This window comes from Salmo salar, chromosome 22 (assembly GCF_965601325.2).
Source record: "Salmo salar chromosome 22, fSalSal1, whole genome shotgun sequence".
NCBI classification, from domain to species: domain Eukaryota; kingdom Metazoa; phylum Chordata; class Actinopteri; order Salmoniformes; family Salmonidae; genus Salmo; species Salmo salar.
The window spans coordinates 34,792,535-34,812,730 of NC_138312.1; the positions used below are offsets into that span (position 1 = coordinate 34,792,535).

Consider the following 20,196-nt stretch of genomic DNA (forward strand, 5'->3'; position numbering starts at 1 on the left):
CACAAACACACTTTATATATTCACAGTCACACATGATCTGTTATAAACTTTTCTGTTAGGAGTTCAATCACAACTTCAATGTGACTCCTTACATCCTCACTTTCTTTATTTCATTGCCAAACTCATATGAATAAATGCTATTGTATACTATGGTATAAATACTATAGTATTCACTGTAGTGTTTTTGCAGACTTTACTGTAGTATTCATTGTAGTGTATTTACTGTAGTATACTGTAGTATTTACAGTGAGCTATAGTATAAATACTGTAGTATAAGAAAACTGTAGTATATACTATAGTAATTAATGTACTGTTTTGTGGATTGTAGCATACTGTAGTATTTACTGTAGTGTTTTTGCAGACTGTAGCATACTTTAGTATTTACTGTAGTGTTTTTGCAGACATTACTGTAGTATTTACTATAGTGTTTTTGTTTTATTTTCTGTGACAAAGAAGTGGAGGCTTTCTCCTTCAGGAAACCTACTGGAGAAATACTAAAAGAGCATATTTTCCATAACCTGTATGTAGGTAGGACTGGGGTCTGAACGGATAGTTCAGCGCTTCTGCTCTTTTCTATAACTTGTAGGGAACACAATATATATAATTCTGTAGTAAGTACTGTAGAATTCTATAATAAACGGTAGTATTTTTTTATGTGGGAATGTTCAGAGAACCTGAACTTTCAAATAATTTATTTGATTTGATGGTGAATTGACAGTTAGTTCTGCCAAGTTGGCATCTATATTTAACCACAAAAAGGAGAGACAGTGTTCATGCGAACACACTCCCTCCAATATTCCCAGTGGTTACAAAGGTGAGCTCTTATACTGTATGTTGTTATGGCCTGAATGGTGATAAGTGTTCTCTTGGCACCATCTCAAGATCTTCGTTAGCTGGCAGTTGGCTGGGTGGGAGAGAGGGAGGGTGAAGAGGTCCCAGCACCTGAGGAGAACAGGAAGGCTATCAGATGGAATGGAACTGGTTGTTTCTCCTCTTCCCTCTCTTGACTCTTCCTCTCCCCTTCACCTCTATTCTCACATCTCCCCTCGCCCCTTTTCACCCATCCCTCTCTCCCTCTTTCCCTCCTCCTTTGTGTGGCTGGCAATATGTGTGTCCTGCTAAGCGGCTCCTGCTGTGGGTCTTGTCCTGAGCTCTTTGTATGGGTGTTTGCATGGGATGTCTGGGATGTCTGGTGTGAAACGCTCTCTCGAGGTCATGCAACAGCATCTCAATCGGGTTGAGGTCAAGACTGACTGGGCCACTCCAGAAGGCATATTTTCTTCTGTTGAAGCCATTCTGTTGTTGATTTATTTCTGTGTTTTGGGTCATTGTCCTGTTGCATCACCCAACTTCTATTGAGCTTCAATTGGCGGACAGATAGCTTTACATTCTCCTGCAAAATGTCTTGATAAACTTGGGAATTCATTTTTCCGTCGATGATTGCAAGCTGTCCAGGCCCTGAGGCAGCAAAGCAGCCCCAAACCATGATGCTCCCTTCACCATACTTTACAGTTGGGATGAGGTTTTAATGTTGGTGTGCTGTGCCTTTCTTTCTCCACACGTATGTTACCTTTCCTGCCTCGCCTCCAGACCGTAGTCGGGACGGCTCAGGGGAGCCTTCACTTGCTAGCTCCGGGGCCAGAGCAATTTACGGATGCTCTGGGGAAATTCCCACATTTGGGGATCTTATCCGCTACTAATGACAAGTTAGTCTGAAATTCCCCTGAAATAGTTAACTTTTATTAAAACTTGTACATCATTTGAGGTAGTCCGTATGACAAAATAAAATAGTGGTCTAACGGAGCAAAAAGAGCATTGCTCATAGTACGGCTACATCCTCATTACACAATATTGCATTCAAAACCGAACGTTAACTTACTACGTTACCCATAATGCACTTCAGTGTTTTAAAGCTCTTCCCATACTTTATCAACACATAGTGTTGTGTGTTCCTTCCAAACAACTCAACTTTAGTTTCTTCTGTCCACAGAATATTTTGCCAGTAGCGCTGTGGAACATCCAGATGCTCTTTTGCGAAGTTGAGACGTGCAGCAATGTTTTTTTAGGACAGCAGTGGCTTCTTCCGTGGTGTCCTCCCATGAACACCATTCTTGTTTAGTGTTTTACGTATCGTAGACTCACAAACAGAGATGTTAGCATGTTCCAGAGATTGCTGTAAGTCTTTAGCTGACACTCTAAGATTCTTCTTAAACTCATTGAGCATTCTGCGCTGTGCTCTTGAAGTCATCTTTGAAGGACAGCCACTCCGAGGGAGAGTAGCAACAGTGCTGAACTTTCTCCATTTATAGACAATATCTTACCATGAACTGATGAACATCAAGGCTTTTAGAGATACTTTTGTAACCCTTTCCAGCTTTATGAAAGTCAACAATTCTTAATCTTGCGTCTTCTGAGATCTCTTTTGTTCGAGGCAATGCTTCTTGTGAATAGCAAACTCACATTTTGTGAGTGTTTTTTATAGGGCAGCTCCAACCAACATCTCCAATCTCATCTCAATGATTGTACTCCAGGTTAGCTGACTCCTGACTCCAATTAGCTTTTGGAGAAGTCATTAGCCTAGGGGTTCACATACTTTTTCCAACCTACACTGTGAATGTTTAAATGATGTATTCAATATAGACAAGAAAAATACAATAATTTGTGAGTTATTAGTTTAAGCAGACTGTGTTTGTCTGTTGTTGTGACTTAGATGAAGATTGTTATGACCAATTTAGGCAGAAATCCAGATAATTCCAAAGGGTTCACATACTTTTTCTTGCTACTGTATCTGAGAAGTTGGTAGTGGCCAAAACAGTGGAGAGTGCCCTATTAGAAGTCATTTTGGGCCTGTGAGCTACAGTGAGCTACTCTGCATCATGGCCTGTCCTTCTGAACTGGGCTTATGGGTTGTTAGGTTACCTAAGTATAACTCAGTCTGTGATTAAAAGGCAAGGAGAAAACCACAGATACTGACAGTGATGACCACCCTTTTTTGTGCATCCCTGATTTAAACAGTATCTGTCTAAATCTGAAATCAGACACTAAAATATATTTGCATTAGTCAGGTTATTTCCTTGTACTGTCACTGAATGTGGGTCATGTTGTTGTCATGTTTCCAGTGTGTTGGTTCTTTAACAGTGTGGGCCATGCTGAGCATTATCATAACTCCCAGCCAGTCAGTCGTCTCTACGGAGGAGTGTCTATGGGGCTAGCTTTGGGGCTGTCTATGGAGCTGGCTATGGGGCTGGCTATGGGGCTGGCTGTGGGGCTGTCTATGGAGCTGGCTATGGGGCTGGCTGTGGGGCTGTCTATGGGGTGGCTATGGGGCAGGATATTGGGCTGGCTATGGGCTTTCTATAGGGCTGCCTATGGGGCTGGCTATGGGGCTGGCTGTGGGGCTGTCTATGGGGTGGCTATGGGGCAGGATATTGGGCTGGCTATGGGCTTTCTATAGGGCTGCCTATGGGGCTGACTATGGGGCTGTTTAGTGGCTGGCTTGTGGGCTGTCTATGGGCTGTCTATGGGCTGGCTATGGGACTGTCTTTGGGGCTGGCTATGGGGCTGGCTATGGGGCTGTTTAGTGGCTGGCTTGTGGGCTGTCTATGGGCTGGCTATGGGCTGGCTATGGGACTGTCTTTGGGGCTGGCTATGGGGCTGGCTATGGGGCTGTTTAGTGGCTGGCTTGTGGGCTGTCTATGGGCTGTCTATGGGACTGTCTTTTGGGGCTGGCTATGGGGCTGGTTATGGGCTGTCTATGGTGCTGTCTATAGGCTGACTATGGGGCTGGCTGTGGGCTTTCTATGGGGCTGCCTATGGGGCTGTCTATGGGGCAGTTTATGTGACTGTTTATGGGGCTGTTTATGGGCTGTCTTTGGGCTTGGTGGGGAGGGACAGGGAAATAATGGAAAGTGATATAAATCAACAGCTCTTTACTTTCTAGAGAGCCTTCCTTTCTGCGTACAGATGTCAGCTCACACTCACCACCAGCTCGTCGCCATAGATGCATACTGAGCAAGACTAAGGGGTTGTGTGTCACCAGGGGAGAGAGAAAATAGAGAGGGAGAGTTGGATAAAAAGAGAGAAAGAGCAATGAAGAGATTCCATTTCAGATGTGGTGTGCTTGGGTGTGGTCCAGACATAATTTGAATATCAGCATCAGAGGAACCGTTTAGGAGATGTTGCCCCCGCATGCAGAACAGGATTAGATAGATCAGTCAGTCTTATCTATATTATATGACTGGTCACAGTGCCACTGAGTTGTGTAACAAGGAAGTGTCTCCTTAACCACCAATGTGGTTTAAATCCCAGAAATTAGACTTTCCCTCACGTTGAATCCTGGTTAATTTAAGGAGATTTCTATTTATTGTGAGGACAGGCCAACACAGCGTGACATTGAGAAGTGTTTCAGGATGCTGTGTGTTGACACGCTTCAGTACCATAAATCCACCCAGGAATTCCTCATTGTCAGATCAACAAAGTGACAAGCATGGTACAACACCCAGCTCAACTCCTGCTGAACTCCCGGTGCAAACCGAGGGTGTGTCCCAAATGCACCCTGTTCCCTATGTAGCGCAATACTTTTGACCTCAAACTGAAGCTCCAGTAGGCAGCTACCTGTGTTCTTCGGCTCTCGTGTCTATTTGACTTAGGATCAAGCCGACTCTTTGCTTATGAATCAACAGAGATAAGTGTGGACTTACTGGTCTGTTGAATGAACCTATATTTTGGCTCAGTTTCTGTCCTAAAGGAGGGAGATGGAAATGGAGGGAACAGCGGGATGTAGTGTAGTCATATGGGGTGATGTCACTTGTGTGGATGGTGTTTTTGACTGGTGGTGACGAGGTGTATGTGGATCTGTAATTTAGACTTGACTGAAATGCTAGCTTTAAACACTATATCTAAACCTTAGCTCATATCCTTTCTATTCCTCCCTGGGGCATGAACCTGGTAACCTGATATTCACTGTCACATTTCATAACAAGGTGTTGTTTCCTCATGCTCTCTGAAATGTTGCATAAAAACCTTTGTGAGAGGGAAAGAGAGACTGTGGGAAAGACTGTATCAGGAGAGAGAGAGAGACTATTGCATGAGACAGGGAGAAAGACTGTACAGTCAGACATTTTTGTAGTTCCTCCCTCTATCTGCTCTCCCACTGTACCCCCCCTCTATTTTCTTTGCTTTTCAATGCTCCTCATTCCCCTAGTCTCTCCCACCCCCTCTAGTTTTCTCCTTTACCTCCTTCAGTTACAGCAGATTGTCAGATAGAAGCACAACTCCTATGAACAAACCCACTCCTCTCCCCCATCATCCAATTCTCCCCCTTTTCACTCCCTTCCTCCTGAATATTACTTGCCTTTTTCCTCTCCCCTGTTTGTTGAAGCTCCCTCTTCCATCCTTCCTCCCCTCCTTTCCCTGCAATTGGCCCAGCCCCTACTCACCCGGTTGCCAAGCTCCTGTTGTTGTGCGAACTCTAAACTTCACCCCTGGTTTCCTGTATGTTTCTACATAGTCTCACAAGGTTTCACTTTTGAGCCCTGGAATCGTAATCGTCTCTCATTCCTCTTTTATTCATTCTTCAGGTCTGGGCTCTTTTTCAGTCCTTCCACATTTCCACATACTTTTCCTGCATTATTATGCATACATTTCCTAGTAGCTGAATGTGTTTTTAAGAGGTGAAAAGTGCTCTTGTACTCACAAAAGCACTCACATACAACCCACATTCAGTCATAAACCACTGACAATACTAATTTGTTATATCGTATATCTTTCATGACCATGACGTCACAAATATATCTAACAGAATGTAAACAGTGAATGTAAAACCTCTTTGTTTGTGATTACACACTGTGAGTCTGATTTACCCTGTCTGTCTGTTTTCCTTATGCAGCAACAGGAGCAGGACCCCACCAACCTGTACATCTCCAACCTCCCTGTGTCCATGGACGAGCAGGAGCTGGAGAGCATGCTCAAGTCCTTCGGCCAGGTCATCTCCACACGCATCCTCCGCGATGCCAACGGGATCAGCCGTGGCGTTGGCTTCGCCAGGTACACACTACATGCTACACCAGTGGCATCTTTGGCAACATGTTACACCAGCAGCTAAAACTACATCTTACAATAGTAGCAGTGGTGTAGTGGAAGGTATACGCAGGAATATGGCATGTACCAACTTTTTTTTTATTGGGCATTGCGTATACTCACTTCTTAATCCCCATGATGCATATCAAAGTAGTGTAGTGGAGGTATACGTTGTATCAATGAATAAGGCCTATTGAACAGGTCAGAATGTTTAGCTTAACATTTTGATAAACTATTATTTCTTCTCATTTTAAGCACAGCAATGTGCACACGGCGTTAGGCCTACAGTACGCATGCATGTTCCAACACGTGAATATTCCAAAATGCAATCTGCGGGAAAACACTGTTCTAAAATGCACATGTAAACGGTTTCATGGACAGAGATGGAAATATTCATTTGAATATTTGAAATAGGAGAGATCTAAAGATGCAACAACTATTATGGGTTGCTAATATGACTAGGATAATGCTTTTGGCTGCTAGACAATAAAGAAAGTCGATTGACAACCAATAGAACAGGAGAGTGAAAATTATACTGATGCTAATGATAGGCCTAACCATCTTCTGATAGATAGAAAGGCTTTCCCAAAAACCTTCGCTATTAAATGTTAACTAGCTACAAAGTAGTCTACCTGGCAGAATGATATGATTATTTCCATCAATCCAGTGGCCATTTGTTCTACAAACTCCATCTCATGTGAGCTCTATGAAACACCGCCCACCAAACAACAGTGCTAGGTGCCTACACACTTTAATTAAAGGGTAACTACACTTAAAAATATATATATATTTTTTTTCTTGTCATATCTGCAATTTTGTTGCAATTTTGTTGTTTTTCTATAAAACAAACTGTGAATTTATCTAGGTTTCAATCCAATTGCCGAAAGATTTTAATGCGAATATTCTAAAATCAGTATAATATAAACAACATGTGTATTTTCCCACCAGAGATGTTCTTCCATCAAACTGACTTGTGGGTAAAAGGCTATGTGTGATGACGTAGTACACATGAACATTTATTTTGCGGTTAAATTCTGATCATGTACCAAATAATTAATCGTAACTTACTTCATCTGTAGCCTGATAAACTGCATACTTTCCTGAGTCTAAGTGGGAGTACCACACAACATGTCATCGTGTGACTCCAAGTTTACTTCAATATGATAGTTGCTATATCTATATTTGCGCCTAAAAGTGTGTCCACCACCATTTCTCGCATAATTCATTTTACAGACACAAAACGACACACATTGTCTAGCGTATTTTGTTTTTGTCGACATTTGGTGAGTTTACAGACGAATTTGCGGTTTCAGTCAGGCCTGTTGTGCAATTTTTTTTATCCAACATGTTATATACTGGAATAAAAAGGTTGGATGGTAACCTGGTTTTAGAGAGCGCAATAAAATAATTAAGGACAAATCAGAAACCTGTGAATTTCTGACTCAGTTGACAGGCTCATTCATCTAGTTCAATAATAGGCCTAATATTAACCTACTTGCACAGTACACATTTTTTTCCAAATAAGAGTATACCCACTTCTCCAGGCACCACTACACCACTGATTAGCAGAGAGCTAAGTTGAACCTAAGGGGTAAGTTTAGCCACCCTTGTATCTAGGAAACCATAACCAAAATTAATCAAGTGACCAAATATTTTGGAAGAGGTCATTATTTCAAGGAGTCAGTGAAGGAAGAAACCACATGGAAAAATGCTTAGTGTCAAGGTATGCGTGAAGGGCTGTAGGAAGTCAGGCGCAGGAGAGCAGATATTTGGTAGCAAAACGGAGCCTTTTATTTGGCGAAGCAAAAGCACACGTCACAAACAAACACGAAATACAAATACGGGTTGAACATAACCCAGCGCAACCAGCCTAACGTGCGCATACATGAAAACAGATAAACAATACCACACAAAGACATGAGGGAAACAGAGGGTAAATACACAACACATAATGAGGGAAATGAGAACCAGGTGTATGGGAAAACGAGACAAAACAAATGGAAAATGAAAAATTGATTGGCGATGGCTAGAAGACCAGCGACGTCGACGTCGACCGCCGAACACCGCCTGAACAAGGAGAGGCACCGACTTCGGCAAAAGTCGTGACAGTTAGGTCCAAAAAACAGATTTTCACCAAGTCAAATGAATGTATACTGTTAGAGGTTTCATGATGCTTGTATCTAAACCAAAGTAAATCATTTTAAGATTGTTCTATAAATCAGTTGGGGTCTCGATAAGCTTCAATATGAGGTCCTAAACAGAATGAAAGTGCATCCTTGTAGCCAAGGCTATAAATAAGCATTTTTCATTGGTAACACTGTTCTTCCCAACTTTAAAAAGTTAGGAGCACCACATGACATTGAGATACAACCTGTATTGGTCCTACATGAATTCTAGCTACTTTTGAAGAACATGGTGTGCACTAGAAACGAATATCTGACACTGTAAAGACATTCATTTATTATAAAAGCTAAAATGTTGATACAAATACCTGTCATTGAAATGATTAAGTAATTTGTGGAATATTAGGTTTCTACATTGTGTAAAAGAACAATTTTCCGAAGGAGATGCATTACATTGACAATTGTACACTGTCGCTTTAAAAATGTCAGGCTTGTGATGATGACATGCAAGAGATCTCTCATTCATTCATTGCTATGATTATTGATCTCCTGAAGAAGCTAACCATCACACTACCATCGCCATGCTTGACCGTTGGTATGAGGTTGTTACCGTGGAATGTTGTGTTTGGTTTTCGCCAGGCATATGGGACCCATGTCGTCCAAAAAGTTATACTTTTGACTCATCTGTCCATAGAACATTCTTCCAAGAGTCTTGATGATCATCCAGGTGCTTCCAGGTGCTTTTTGGCAAACTTTTTGGATGACATGGGTCCTAATGCTCCCAATGTTTTGTACACTCAGTGTATTTGTTAGAAAGAATACTACATTTCCCCTGGCGGAGTGATGCTGAATGTAAAAATGTGTTCAATTTACCCATCTCTTCCCTACATGCTATATCAGCAACAACAAGGGTCACACCGGGGTCTCTCTGAGTAATGGACTTGAATGTTTGACTTTGTTTCAGGATGGAGTCCACAGAGAAGTGTGAAGCCATTATTCAACATTTTAATGGCAAATTCATTAAGACTCCACCAGGAGTTCCAGGTGAGCAGATCTCTCTACCTGTCTCATCTATGTGTTCTCCACAAAGCCCAGATGTTATGATACCACCTCAGTCATTCACTTCAGATGGCAAATCAAGAGCTGTGTCCAGAAACAATCACTATCCCCTACCCCCTAGAAATGTGTGGAGATCTGAGAGGATTGGACAGATATAAGCAATATGGCAAAACTTCAATCTAGCCTACACTATAAAAAAATCTAGTTGTTTCAACTAAATATTATTAAGTAACTAGTTCCACTGTATTTTTTTTGTTTACTAAACATTTCAGTCAAAATGTTACCTGAATTTAACATTTTCAGTTGGCCCAAACTTAGCTTCAACATATGAAAACATAGGCAAAAATTCTGTCAACTTAAAATGTGTTTATTCAATTTGTCTACAAATTATTATTTTGGAATGTTACCCCAAAAATGACTGTGGACCTAGTTACACACAGACAGTGCTTATAACATACAATGTTTTCAATGTACATTTTTTTATACACGTTGACACAGTCTTACCTTTAGGTAAGATGTCAAAAATGATCATTTCTAGTTTACTCCTTTCTCAATTGAAAATCATTCCCCCCCTCCTCAATCAATCAATCAATCAATCAAATGTATTTATAAAGCCTTTTGTTTACATCAGCTGAGATCAAAGTCCTATACAGAAACCCAGCCTAAAACTCCAAACAGCAAGCAATGCAGATGTAGAAGCACGGTGGCTAGGAAAAACTCCTTAGAAAGGCAGGAACCTAGGAAGAAACCTAGAGATGAACCAGGCTCTGAGGGGTGGCCAGTCCTCTTCTGGCTGTGCCGGGTGGAGATTATAACAGTACATGGCCAAGATGTACAAAAGTTCATAGATGACCAGCAGGGTCAAATAATAATAATCACAGTGGTTGTAGAGGGTGCAACAGGTCAGCACCTCAGGAGTACATGTCAGTTGGCTTTTCATAGCCGATCATTCAGAGTTAGAGACAGCAGGTGCGGTAGAGAGAGAGAGTCGAAAACAGCAGGTCCGGGACAAGGTAGAACGTCCGGTGAACAGGTCAGGGTTCCATAGCCACAGGCAGAACAGTTGAAACTGGAGCAGCAGCACGACCAGGTGGACTGGGGACAGCAAGGAGTCATCAGGCCGAGGCATGGTCCTAGGGCTCAGGTCCTCCGAGAGAAGAGAAAGAGAGAGAGAGAGAGAGAGAGAGAGAGAGAGAGAGAGAAAGAAAGAGAGAACGAGAGAGAGAGAATTAGAGGGAGCATACTTAAATTCACACAGGATAAATACTCCAGATATAACAGACTGACCCTAGCCCCCGACACATAAACTATTGCAGCATAATTACTGGAGGCTGAGACAGGAGGGGTCAGGAGACACGGTTGCCCCGTCCGACTACAGGGCCAACCAGGCAGGATATAACCCCACCCACTTTGCCAAAGCACAGCCCCCACACCACTAGAAGGATATCTTCAAACACCAACTTACTACCCTGAGACAAGGCCGAGTATAGCCCACAAAGATCTCCCCCACGGCACGAACCTGAGGGGGGCGCCAACCCGGACAGGAAGATCACGTCAGAGACTCACCCACTCAAGTGACGCACCCTTCCTAGGGACGGCATGGAAGAGCACCAGTAAGCCAGTGACTCAGCCCCCGTAATAGGGTTAGAGGCAGAGAATCCCAGTAGAGAGAGGGGAACCGGCCAGGCAGAGACAACAAGGATGGTTCACCGCTCCAGTGCCTTTCTGTTCACCTTCACACCCCTGGGCCAGACTACACTCAATCATAGGACCTACTGAAGAGGTGAGTCTTCAATAAAGACTTAAAGGTTGAGACATAGTCTGCATCTCACACATGAATAGGCAGACCATTCCATAAAAATGGAGCTCTATAGGAGAAAGCCCTCCCTCCAGCTGTTTTCTTAGAAATTCTAGGGACAATAAGGAGGCCTGCGTCTTGTGACCGTAGCGTACATGTAGGTATATACGGCAGGACCAAATCGGAAAGATAGGTAAGAGCAAGCCCATGTAATACTTCGTAGGTTAACAGTAAAACCTTGAAATCAGCCCTAGTCTTAACAGGAAGCCAGTGTTGAGAAGCTAGCACTGGAGTAATATGATACATTTTTGGGGTTCTAGTCAAGATTCTAGCAGCCGTGTTTAGCACTAACTGAAGTTTAATTAGTGCTTTTCCAGTTTGCCGTAAAGTAGAGCATTGCAGTAGTCTAATCTAGAAGTGACAAAAGCATGGATAAATATTTCTATTTCAATCATTTTTGGACAGAAAGTTTCTGATTTTTGCAATATTACGTAGATGGAAAAAAGATGTCCTTGAAACAGTCTTGATATGTACGTCAATAGAGAGATCAGGGTCCAGAGTAACGCTGAGGTCCTTCACAGTTTTATTTGAGACAACTGTACAACTATCAAGATTAATTGTCAGATCCAACAGAAGATCTCTTTGTTTCTTGGGACCTAGAATTAGCATTTCTGTTTTGTCCGAGTTTAAAAGTAAAACATTTGCCGCCATCCACTTCCTTATGTCTGAAACACAGGCTTCCAAGGAGGGCAATTTGGGGCTTCACCATGTTTCAACAAGTCATAATGTGCTCTTCACCAAATGTAATACCATTTCATATTTTGAACAAGAGTAATAGTATATTACATTTACGTAAATCATGAATGCTTTTAAAAATATCTATATATTTATTACTTTCCAAATAAACATATTTCCATGGAAATACATGGGTAGCCATGAGAAAGACACCCCCCCGCCCCCCCCCCCCCCCCCCAATAGTGATCGACTATCGAGGATCGCTATGGGGCACAATCGGACGATGTAGGCTTGTACACAATCGCTCAAACTTAACACACATACACACACTCTCTGTGTGTGGTTACAGTAGGCTAACGTATGTCAATGGTTTCAGGAACAGCAGTAACATCAGGCAGGATTTAGGCCACTAACTGCCTAGCCAGTTGTAGCTCAATCTTTGGTGCAATGATCACGTTCCCGCATTGACTGACTGGGACTGGCTGACTGCTCATTGATTTAACGTTACGTTAGCCTACATGATACACCAGTAAAGTAATAAAATATATAGCTGTCGGCTATATTAGCCACAACTTACCGTTCTTGGTGCAGCTTCAAATGTCAAACAAAGTTGGAAATTGTTGCGCCTGTAACGGCCGTCGTCAGAATTAGACCAAGGTGCAGCAGAGGATGTGTTCATCATTAGAATTTTAATTTAAAAAACAAGCGAACAGTACAAAAATGAACAAAAACGACAGCAAACAGTCCTGTTAGGAAAATACTCGAAACAGAAACAATTACCCACAAAACCCAAAGTAAAAACATGCTCCTTATGTGTGACTCCCAATCAGCAACAACGAGCTTCAGCTGTGCCTGATTGGGAGCCACACACGGCCCAAAACAAAGAAATACAAAAACATAGAGAAAGGAACATAGAACGCCCACCCAATGTGACACCCTGGCCTAACCAAAATAAAGAACAAAAACCCCTCTCTATGGCCAGGGCGTTACAGTACCCCCCCCCCCCAAAGGTGCGAACTCCTGCCGCAAAACCTGACTCTGAAGGGGAGGGTCCGGGTGAGCCTTCTTACGGCGGCGGCTCAGGTGCAGGACGTGGCCTCTGCTCCACCATTGGCGTCGCCCTCTTAGGTGGCGCACCTGGCTGTGCCCGGCTGGCGGGTGTCCCTGGCGGCTCCGGCGGCACTGACCCAGGATTCACCAGGCTGGGGAGATATGAAGGAGGCCTGGCCCTGGGCGCAGGCACAGGACTCACCAGTCTGGCGGGCGGCTCTGGCGGCTCCGGCGGCTCCGGGCTGGCGGGCGGCTCTGGCGGCTCTGGCCCAGGATTCACCAGGCTGGGGAGACATGAAGGAGGCCTGGCCCTGGGCACAGGCACAGGACTCACCGGGCTGGCGGGCGGCTCTGACTGCTCCGGACTGGCGGGCGGCTCTGGCGGCTCCTGACTGGCGAGCGGCTCTGACGGCTCCTGACTGGCGGGCGGCTCTGCCGGCTCCTGACTGGCGGGCGGCTCTGGCGGCTCCAGACTGGCGGGCGGCTCTGGCGGCTCCGGACTGGCGGGCAGCTCTGGCGGCTCCGGACTGGCGAGACCCGCTGGAGGCCTAGTCCTGGGATGTGGCACAGGACGGACCAGGATGGGGAGACCCACTGGAGGCCTAGTCCTGGGAGGTGGCACAGGACGGACCAGAATGGGGAGACCCACTGGAGACCTGATCCGTGGAGCAGGCACAGGACGGACCAGGATGGGGAGACCCACTGGAGGCCTGGTCCTGGGAGGTGGCACAGGACGGACCAGGATGGGGAGACCCACTGGAGGCCTGGTCCGAGGAGGAGGCACAGGATAAACCGGGCTGTGGGGGAGCACTGGAGTTCTGGTACGGACGCTCTTTACCCACACTCCAGGCTGAATGCCCACTTTGGCCCGGCACGGGCGGAGAGCAGGCATTGGGCGAACTGGACCCTCCCAGTGCTCTGGAGACACAGTGCGCAACGCCGGCGCAGGATAACCTGGACCGAGGAGGCGCACTGGAGACCAGACATGCTGAGCTGGCACCATCCGCCCTGGCTCGATGCCTGCACTCGCATGGCACTTGCGGGGAGCTGGTATGTAGCGCACCGGGCTTTGAACGCGCACTGGGGACACCGTGCGCTCCACAGCATAACACGGTGTCTTACCAGTACCACGCTGCTTCCGGTAAGCACGGGGAGTTGGCTCAGGTCTACCGCCTGACTCCGCCAATCTCCCCGTGTGCCCCCCCCCAAAACATTTTGGGGGCTGCCTCTCGTGCCTGTTGCGCTCCCTCTCCTCATACCAGCGCCTCTCAGCTCTCGCTGCCTCGATCTCCCACTGCGGGCGGCGATAATCCCCACCTTGAGCCCATGGTCCACCTTCGTCCAGTAATTCCTCCCATCTCCAGGAATCCTGAACATTCCTCTCCATTTTCTCCAAAGTCCATGAGTCCTTCTCCTGGTGCCTCTCCTTCCTCTGCTGCTTGGTCTTCTTGTGGTGGGTAATTCTGTAACGGCCGTCGTCAGAATTAGACCAAGGTGCAGCAGAGGATGTGTTCATCATTAGAATTTTTATTCAAAAAACAAGAGAACACTACAAAAATGAACAAAAGCGACAGCAAACAGTCCTGTTAGGTAAATACTCGAAACAAACAATTACCCACAAAACCCAAAGGAAAAACATGCTCCTTATGTGTGACTCCCAATCAGCAACAACGAGCTTCAGCTGTGCCTGATTGGGAGCCACACACGGCCCAAAACAAAGAAATACAAAAACATAGAGAAAGGAACATAGAACGCCCACCCAATGTAACACCCTGGCCTTACCAAAATAAAGAACAAAAACCCCTCTCTATGGCCAGGGCGTTACAGCGCCTCCATCTGTAATTTTCTTCCTGCATGTTTTGCAAGTTGCAATCCGTTTTTTGTTCATACAGCATTGTCTTTACATCCAAAAATAATAATTTTGGGTATCGTCTTTCCAAGGGCTCCATCTGAATTCACCTGCCAACGTTCCTCTGCACTGCCACACACAACTTTTTCTCAGCTGGCACAATTTGATTGGCTGCTGTCCTATTCAAACTGTAATCCGTTAAATGAACAGTTGATGCGCTGCACACTTTTTAAAATAGCATAATTTTTCATATTTGGGCTTGGGTAGGGTATCAAGTCAGGTCGAGTCATAAGGCTCAAGTCCAAGTCAAGTCATGAGTCATTGGTGTTAAAGTCAAAGTCGAGTTGCAAGTCATCATATTTGTGACTCGAGTCTGACTCGAGTCCAAGTCATGTGACTCGAGTCCACACCTCTGCCAAGAGGTCAAATATATAATGAAAACAATAGACCTCCTAAAACCTTGAGGAACATTGAAATTTACAGTTGATTTGTCAGAGGACAAACCATCCACAGAGACAAACTGATATCTTTCTGACAGATAAGATCTAAACCAGGCCAGGACTTGTCCGTGTAGACTAATTTCAGTTTCTAGTCTCTCCAAAATAATGTGGTGATCGATGGTATCAAAAGCAGCACTAAGGTCTAGGAGCACGAGGACAGATGCAGAGCCTTGGTCTGATGCCATTAAAGGTCATTTACCACCTTCACGAGTGCAGTCTCAGTGCTATGATGGGGTCTAAAACCAGACTGATGCGTTTCGTATACATTGTTAGTCTGCGCAACAGCTTTTTATCAAATTTTTGAGAGGAATGAGAGATTTGATATAAGCCGATAGTTTTTAATATTTTCTGGGTCAAGGTTTGGCTTTTTCAAGAGAGGCTTTATTACTGCCACTTTTATTGAGTTTGGTACACATCTGGTGGATAGGGAGCTGTTTATTATGTTCAACATAGGAGGGCCAAGCACAGCTCTTTCAGTAGTTTAGTTGGAATAGGGTCCAGTATGCAGCTTGAAGGTTTAGAGGCCATGACTATTTTCACCAATGTGTCAAGAGATAAAGTATTAAACAACTTGAGTGTCTCCCTTGATCCTAGGTCCTGGTAGTGTTGTGCAGACTCAGGACAACTGAGCTTTGGAGAAATATGCAGATTTAAAGACGAGTCCGTAATTTGCGTTCTAATGATCATGATCTTTTCGTCAAAGAAGTTGATGAATTTATCACTGCTGAAGTGAAAACCATCCTCTCTTGGGGAATGCTGCTTTTTAGTTAGCTTTGCGACAGTATCAAAAAAATGTAGGATTGTTCTTATTCTACTTAATTAAGTTGGAAAAATAGGATGATCGAGCAGCAGTGAGGGCTCTTCGATACTGCACGAGACTGCTAATTGGAAGATTTACACTTTGGTGTAGCACCATTTCCTTTCCAATTTTCTGGAAGCTTGAAGGGCATCTACAAAATCTTTGGGTTGTCAGAGAATTTATAGCATGGCTTTTGATGATCCTTGGTTGGGGTCTGAGCAGATTATTTGTTGCGATTGCTAACATAATAAATTGGTGGTCCGATAGTCCAGGATTATGAGGAAAAACATTAAGATCCACAATATTTATTCTGCGGGACTAAACTAGGTCCAGAGTATGACTGTGGCAGTGAGTAGGTCCGGAGACATGTTAGACAAAACCCACTGAGCCGTTGATGGTTCCGAAAGCCTTTTGGAGTGGGTCTGTGGACTTTTCCATGTGAATATTAAAGTCATGAAAAATGTTAATATTATCTACCATGACTACAAGGTCCGATAGGAATTCAGGGAACTCAGTGAGGAACGCTGTATATGGCCCAGGAGGCCTGTAAACAGTAGCTATAAAAAGTGATTTAGTAGGCTGCATAGATTTCATGACTAGAAGCTCAAAAGAAGAAAACGCAGCCATTTTTTTTGGTAAATTTAAATTTGGTATTGTAAATGTTAGCAACACCTCCACCTTTGCGGGATGCGTGGGAGATATGGTCACTAGTGTAATCAGGAGGAGAGGCCTCATTTAACACAGTAAATTCATCAGGCTTAAGCCATGTTTCAGTCAGGCCAAGATTAAGATCAGTGATTGGTTCATTGACTATAACTGCCTTGGAAGTGAGGGATCTAACATTAAGTAGCCCTATTTGGAGATGTGAGATATCACAATCTCTTTCAATAATGACAGGAATGGAGGAGGTCTTTATTCCAGTGAGATTGCTAAAGCGAACACCGCCATGTTTAGTTTTGCCCAACCTAGATCGAGGCACAGACACGGTCTTAATGGGGATAGCTGAGCTGGCTACACTGACTGTGCTAGTGGCAGACTCCACTAAGCTGGCAGGCTGGCTAACAGCCCGCTGTTTGGCCTGCACCATATCTCATTGTGGAGCTAGAGAAGTTGGAGCCCTGTCTATGTTCATAGATAAGATGAGAGCATCCTAATTGAATGAACATACAGTACAAGACAAATTGAGCAAACACATCATTTTAAATTGACAGAATTTTTGCCTACGTTTTCTCATATTTGGGCCAACTAAAAATGTTAAGTTCAGGTAACACAGAAAAGTTGAGTAAAGGAAAAAAAGTCTGTGGAACCAGTTACTTAATAATAAGTAGTTGAAACTTCTAGATTTGTGGGTGTTATTTTTAAAGTGTATCAGAGTTAAAGATATTGCTTAAACCTATTAAATCCTCACAGATCTCCACACGTATCTAGAGGTTAGTAGTCTTGGAAACCTAGGAGCACTAGGTCTGGGGAGGATGTCTAAATCTCTTGGACATTTCGAAAGAGGAAAAGCATTTGTTCCAGTGAACGTCCTCTTCAGACAGACAACTCTCCCAACAAATCGTAGGTGGGGCTTAAAATGTGGGCAGGAATTTTGCTCATATTTAGCTAGGGAAAGTATAAGTGGGATTGTGACATCACCCCATTGAAGTTTACATTTTAAACGGTTAAAGGGTTAGGTTATGGTTGTGGTTAAGGTTAGGGTTAGTGTGAGGGTTGGGGTTAAGGTTAGGGTATGGACGTACCCAGGTATTCCACTTAGAATCTACCGTTTAGCTAGGGCAAAAAGCAAATACGGCAGTGACTTCACCGGTGACGCACGTCCCATTTCCAACACCTCTCTGTCCCAACTGATGCTGGAACTTCTAAAGATATGTAAACTGGAGCATTGTTACATTGTTGGAGGCACTCCATCTGTCTACAGAGACTAAGAGGTTAGGGGCTAGGATTTTTGTCTGAACAAGTCCTTGGTCTCTGATCCCAGGCTCCTTGCTTTACCTCTCAACTCTTCCAATGGATTGTTATTCCTAGCCTCCCATTGAATTCACCCTCTGATTTCATCTGTTTCTCTCTTCCACAGTGCCCCCTGAACCATTATTGTGCAAGTTTGCAGACGGGGGACAGAAAAAGAGGCAGAACCAGGGGAAGTACCTTCAGAATGGCAGGCCCTGGGCCAGGGATGGAGAGATGGTGAGTGGCTTGTTTACACGGGTGGAGGATTTCTTTATTTATTTTTTGGTGTTAGAGACTGCATGTTAGTTCCAAAAAAACTTTAAACAAGAGGTCATTGTCAAAGCAAAATAGAGCTGTAATCTGATCTCACATGGATTGTGTGTTTTACCCTAAACATTCATAAAGGGGCAGTGCAGTTACACTCTGAAGTTGTGAAAATGATAATGCCCTTTTTGTGTAAGAGCTGTTTTAAAAAAATTGCTGGAATTTCAACCTGTTCAGGTGGGATGGAACTTTTGGCCCACATCATGACTTCGCAATGTGATCTGATTATAATATACCAATGACTGTTCATCTGGGTAAGGGGATGGGTTCTAGACCATCCTATCAGCGGATCAGCGCTGACCAGCTAGCAAGCATCTTTACTGGCATTTTCAACCTATCCCTGACCCGGTCTGTAATACCAACTGGTTTCAAGCAGACCACCATAGTCCCTGTGCCCAAGAATGCCAACGTAACCTTCCTTAAATGACTCTTGCCCCGTAGCACTCACATCTATAGCCACGAAATGCTTTGAAAGGCCATCATCCCAGACACCCTGGACCCACTCCAATTGCCCCAACAGATCCACAGATGACTCAATCTCTATTGCACTCCACACTGCCCTCACCCACCTGGACAAAAGGAATATGTATGTAAGAATGCTGTTTATTGACTACAGCTCAGCATTCAACACCATAGACCCCTCCAAGCTCAACACCAAGCTCAGGACCAAGCTCAGGACTGAACACCTCCCTTTGCAACTGGATCCTGGACTTCCTGATGGACCGTCCCCAGGCGGTGAGGGTAGGTAACAACACATCCGCCACGCTGACCATCAACACTGGGCCCCTCAGGGGTGTGTGGTTAGTCCCCTCCTGTACTCCCTGTTCAACCACAACTGCGTGGCCACGCATGACTCCAACACCATCATCAAGTTTGCTGACGACACAACGGTGGTAGTTCTGATCACCGACGATGATGAGGCAGCCTATAGGGAGGTCAGAGACCTGGCAGTTTGGTGCCAGGACAACAACCTCTCTCTCAATGTCAGCAAGACAAAGGAGCTGATCATGGACCACAGGGAACGGAAGGGAGAGCACGCCCCCATCAACAGCGATGGGGCTGTAGTGGAGTTGGTAGAGAGCTTCAAGTTCTTTGGTGTCCACATCACTAAGGAATTAACATGGTCCCCACACACCCACACAGTTGTGAACAGGGAACAACCGCAAGCACTACAGAGGGTGGTGAGTACGGCCCAGTACATCACTGGGGCTGAGCTCCCTGCCATCCAGGACTTCTATATCAGGCGCTGTCAGAGGAAAGCTCAAAAAATTGTTAAAGACTTCAGCCACCCAAGCCATAGACTGTTCTCTCTGCGGTAACACTTTATTTGGCTAGTTCATCTGTATATGCTCTACAAACTATCTACAGATTATCAGTACCATTTAAATTAACTACATTGCCTTCAGAAAGAATTCACACCCCATATTTTGTTATGTTAAAGCCTGAATTTAAAACTGATTACGTTGAGAGTTGGTGTCACTGGCCTACACAGAATACCCCATAATGTCAAAGTGAAATTATGTTTGTGAAAAAATTATTATTATTATTATTATTTTTAAACAAATTAATACAAAAATGAAAAGCTGAAATGTCAATAAGTATTCAGCCCCTTTGTTATGGCAAGCCTAAATATATAACATTGCCAAAAGTATGTGCACACCCCTTCAAATTAGTGGATTTGTATATTTTAGCCCATCTGTTGCTGACAGGTATATACAATCGAGCACACAGCCATGCAATCTCCATAGACACACATTGGCAGTAGAATGGCCCATATTGAAGAGCTCAGTGACTTTCAATGTGGCACCGTCATAGGATGCCACCTTTCCAACAAATTTCTGCCCTGCTAGAACTGCTCCGGTCAACTGTAAGTGCTGTTATTGTGAAGTGGAAACATCTAGGAGCAACAACGGCTTAGCCACGAAGTGGTA

General features: G+C 44.3%; 1 protein-coding gene and 1 non-coding gene across 3 annotated transcripts in view; one reads left to right on the top strand and one right to left on the bottom strand.

The window, feature by feature from the left end:
- The window catches only part of LOC106583304 (RNA-binding motif, single-stranded-interacting protein 2), a 60,630-nt gene that overhangs the window by 29,094 nt on the left and 11,340 nt on the right, over positions 1-20,196 (top strand). For both annotated transcript variants that reach the window (XM_045705116.2, XM_014167343.3), the window contains exons 5-7: positions 5,888-6,045; positions 9,166-9,245; positions 18,069-18,178. In XM_045705116.2, the coding sequence (XP_045561072.1) occupies positions 5,888-6,045; positions 9,166-9,245; positions 18,069-18,178 (348 nt within the window). The remainder of the gene's footprint in view (positions 1-5,887; positions 6,046-9,165; positions 9,246-18,068; positions 18,179-20,196) is intronic.
- Positions 458-512, bottom strand: LOC123729733 (U7 small nuclear RNA). The gene has a single exon (XR_006761441.1). It is a non-coding gene; the product is annotated as a U7 small nuclear RNA (small nuclear RNA).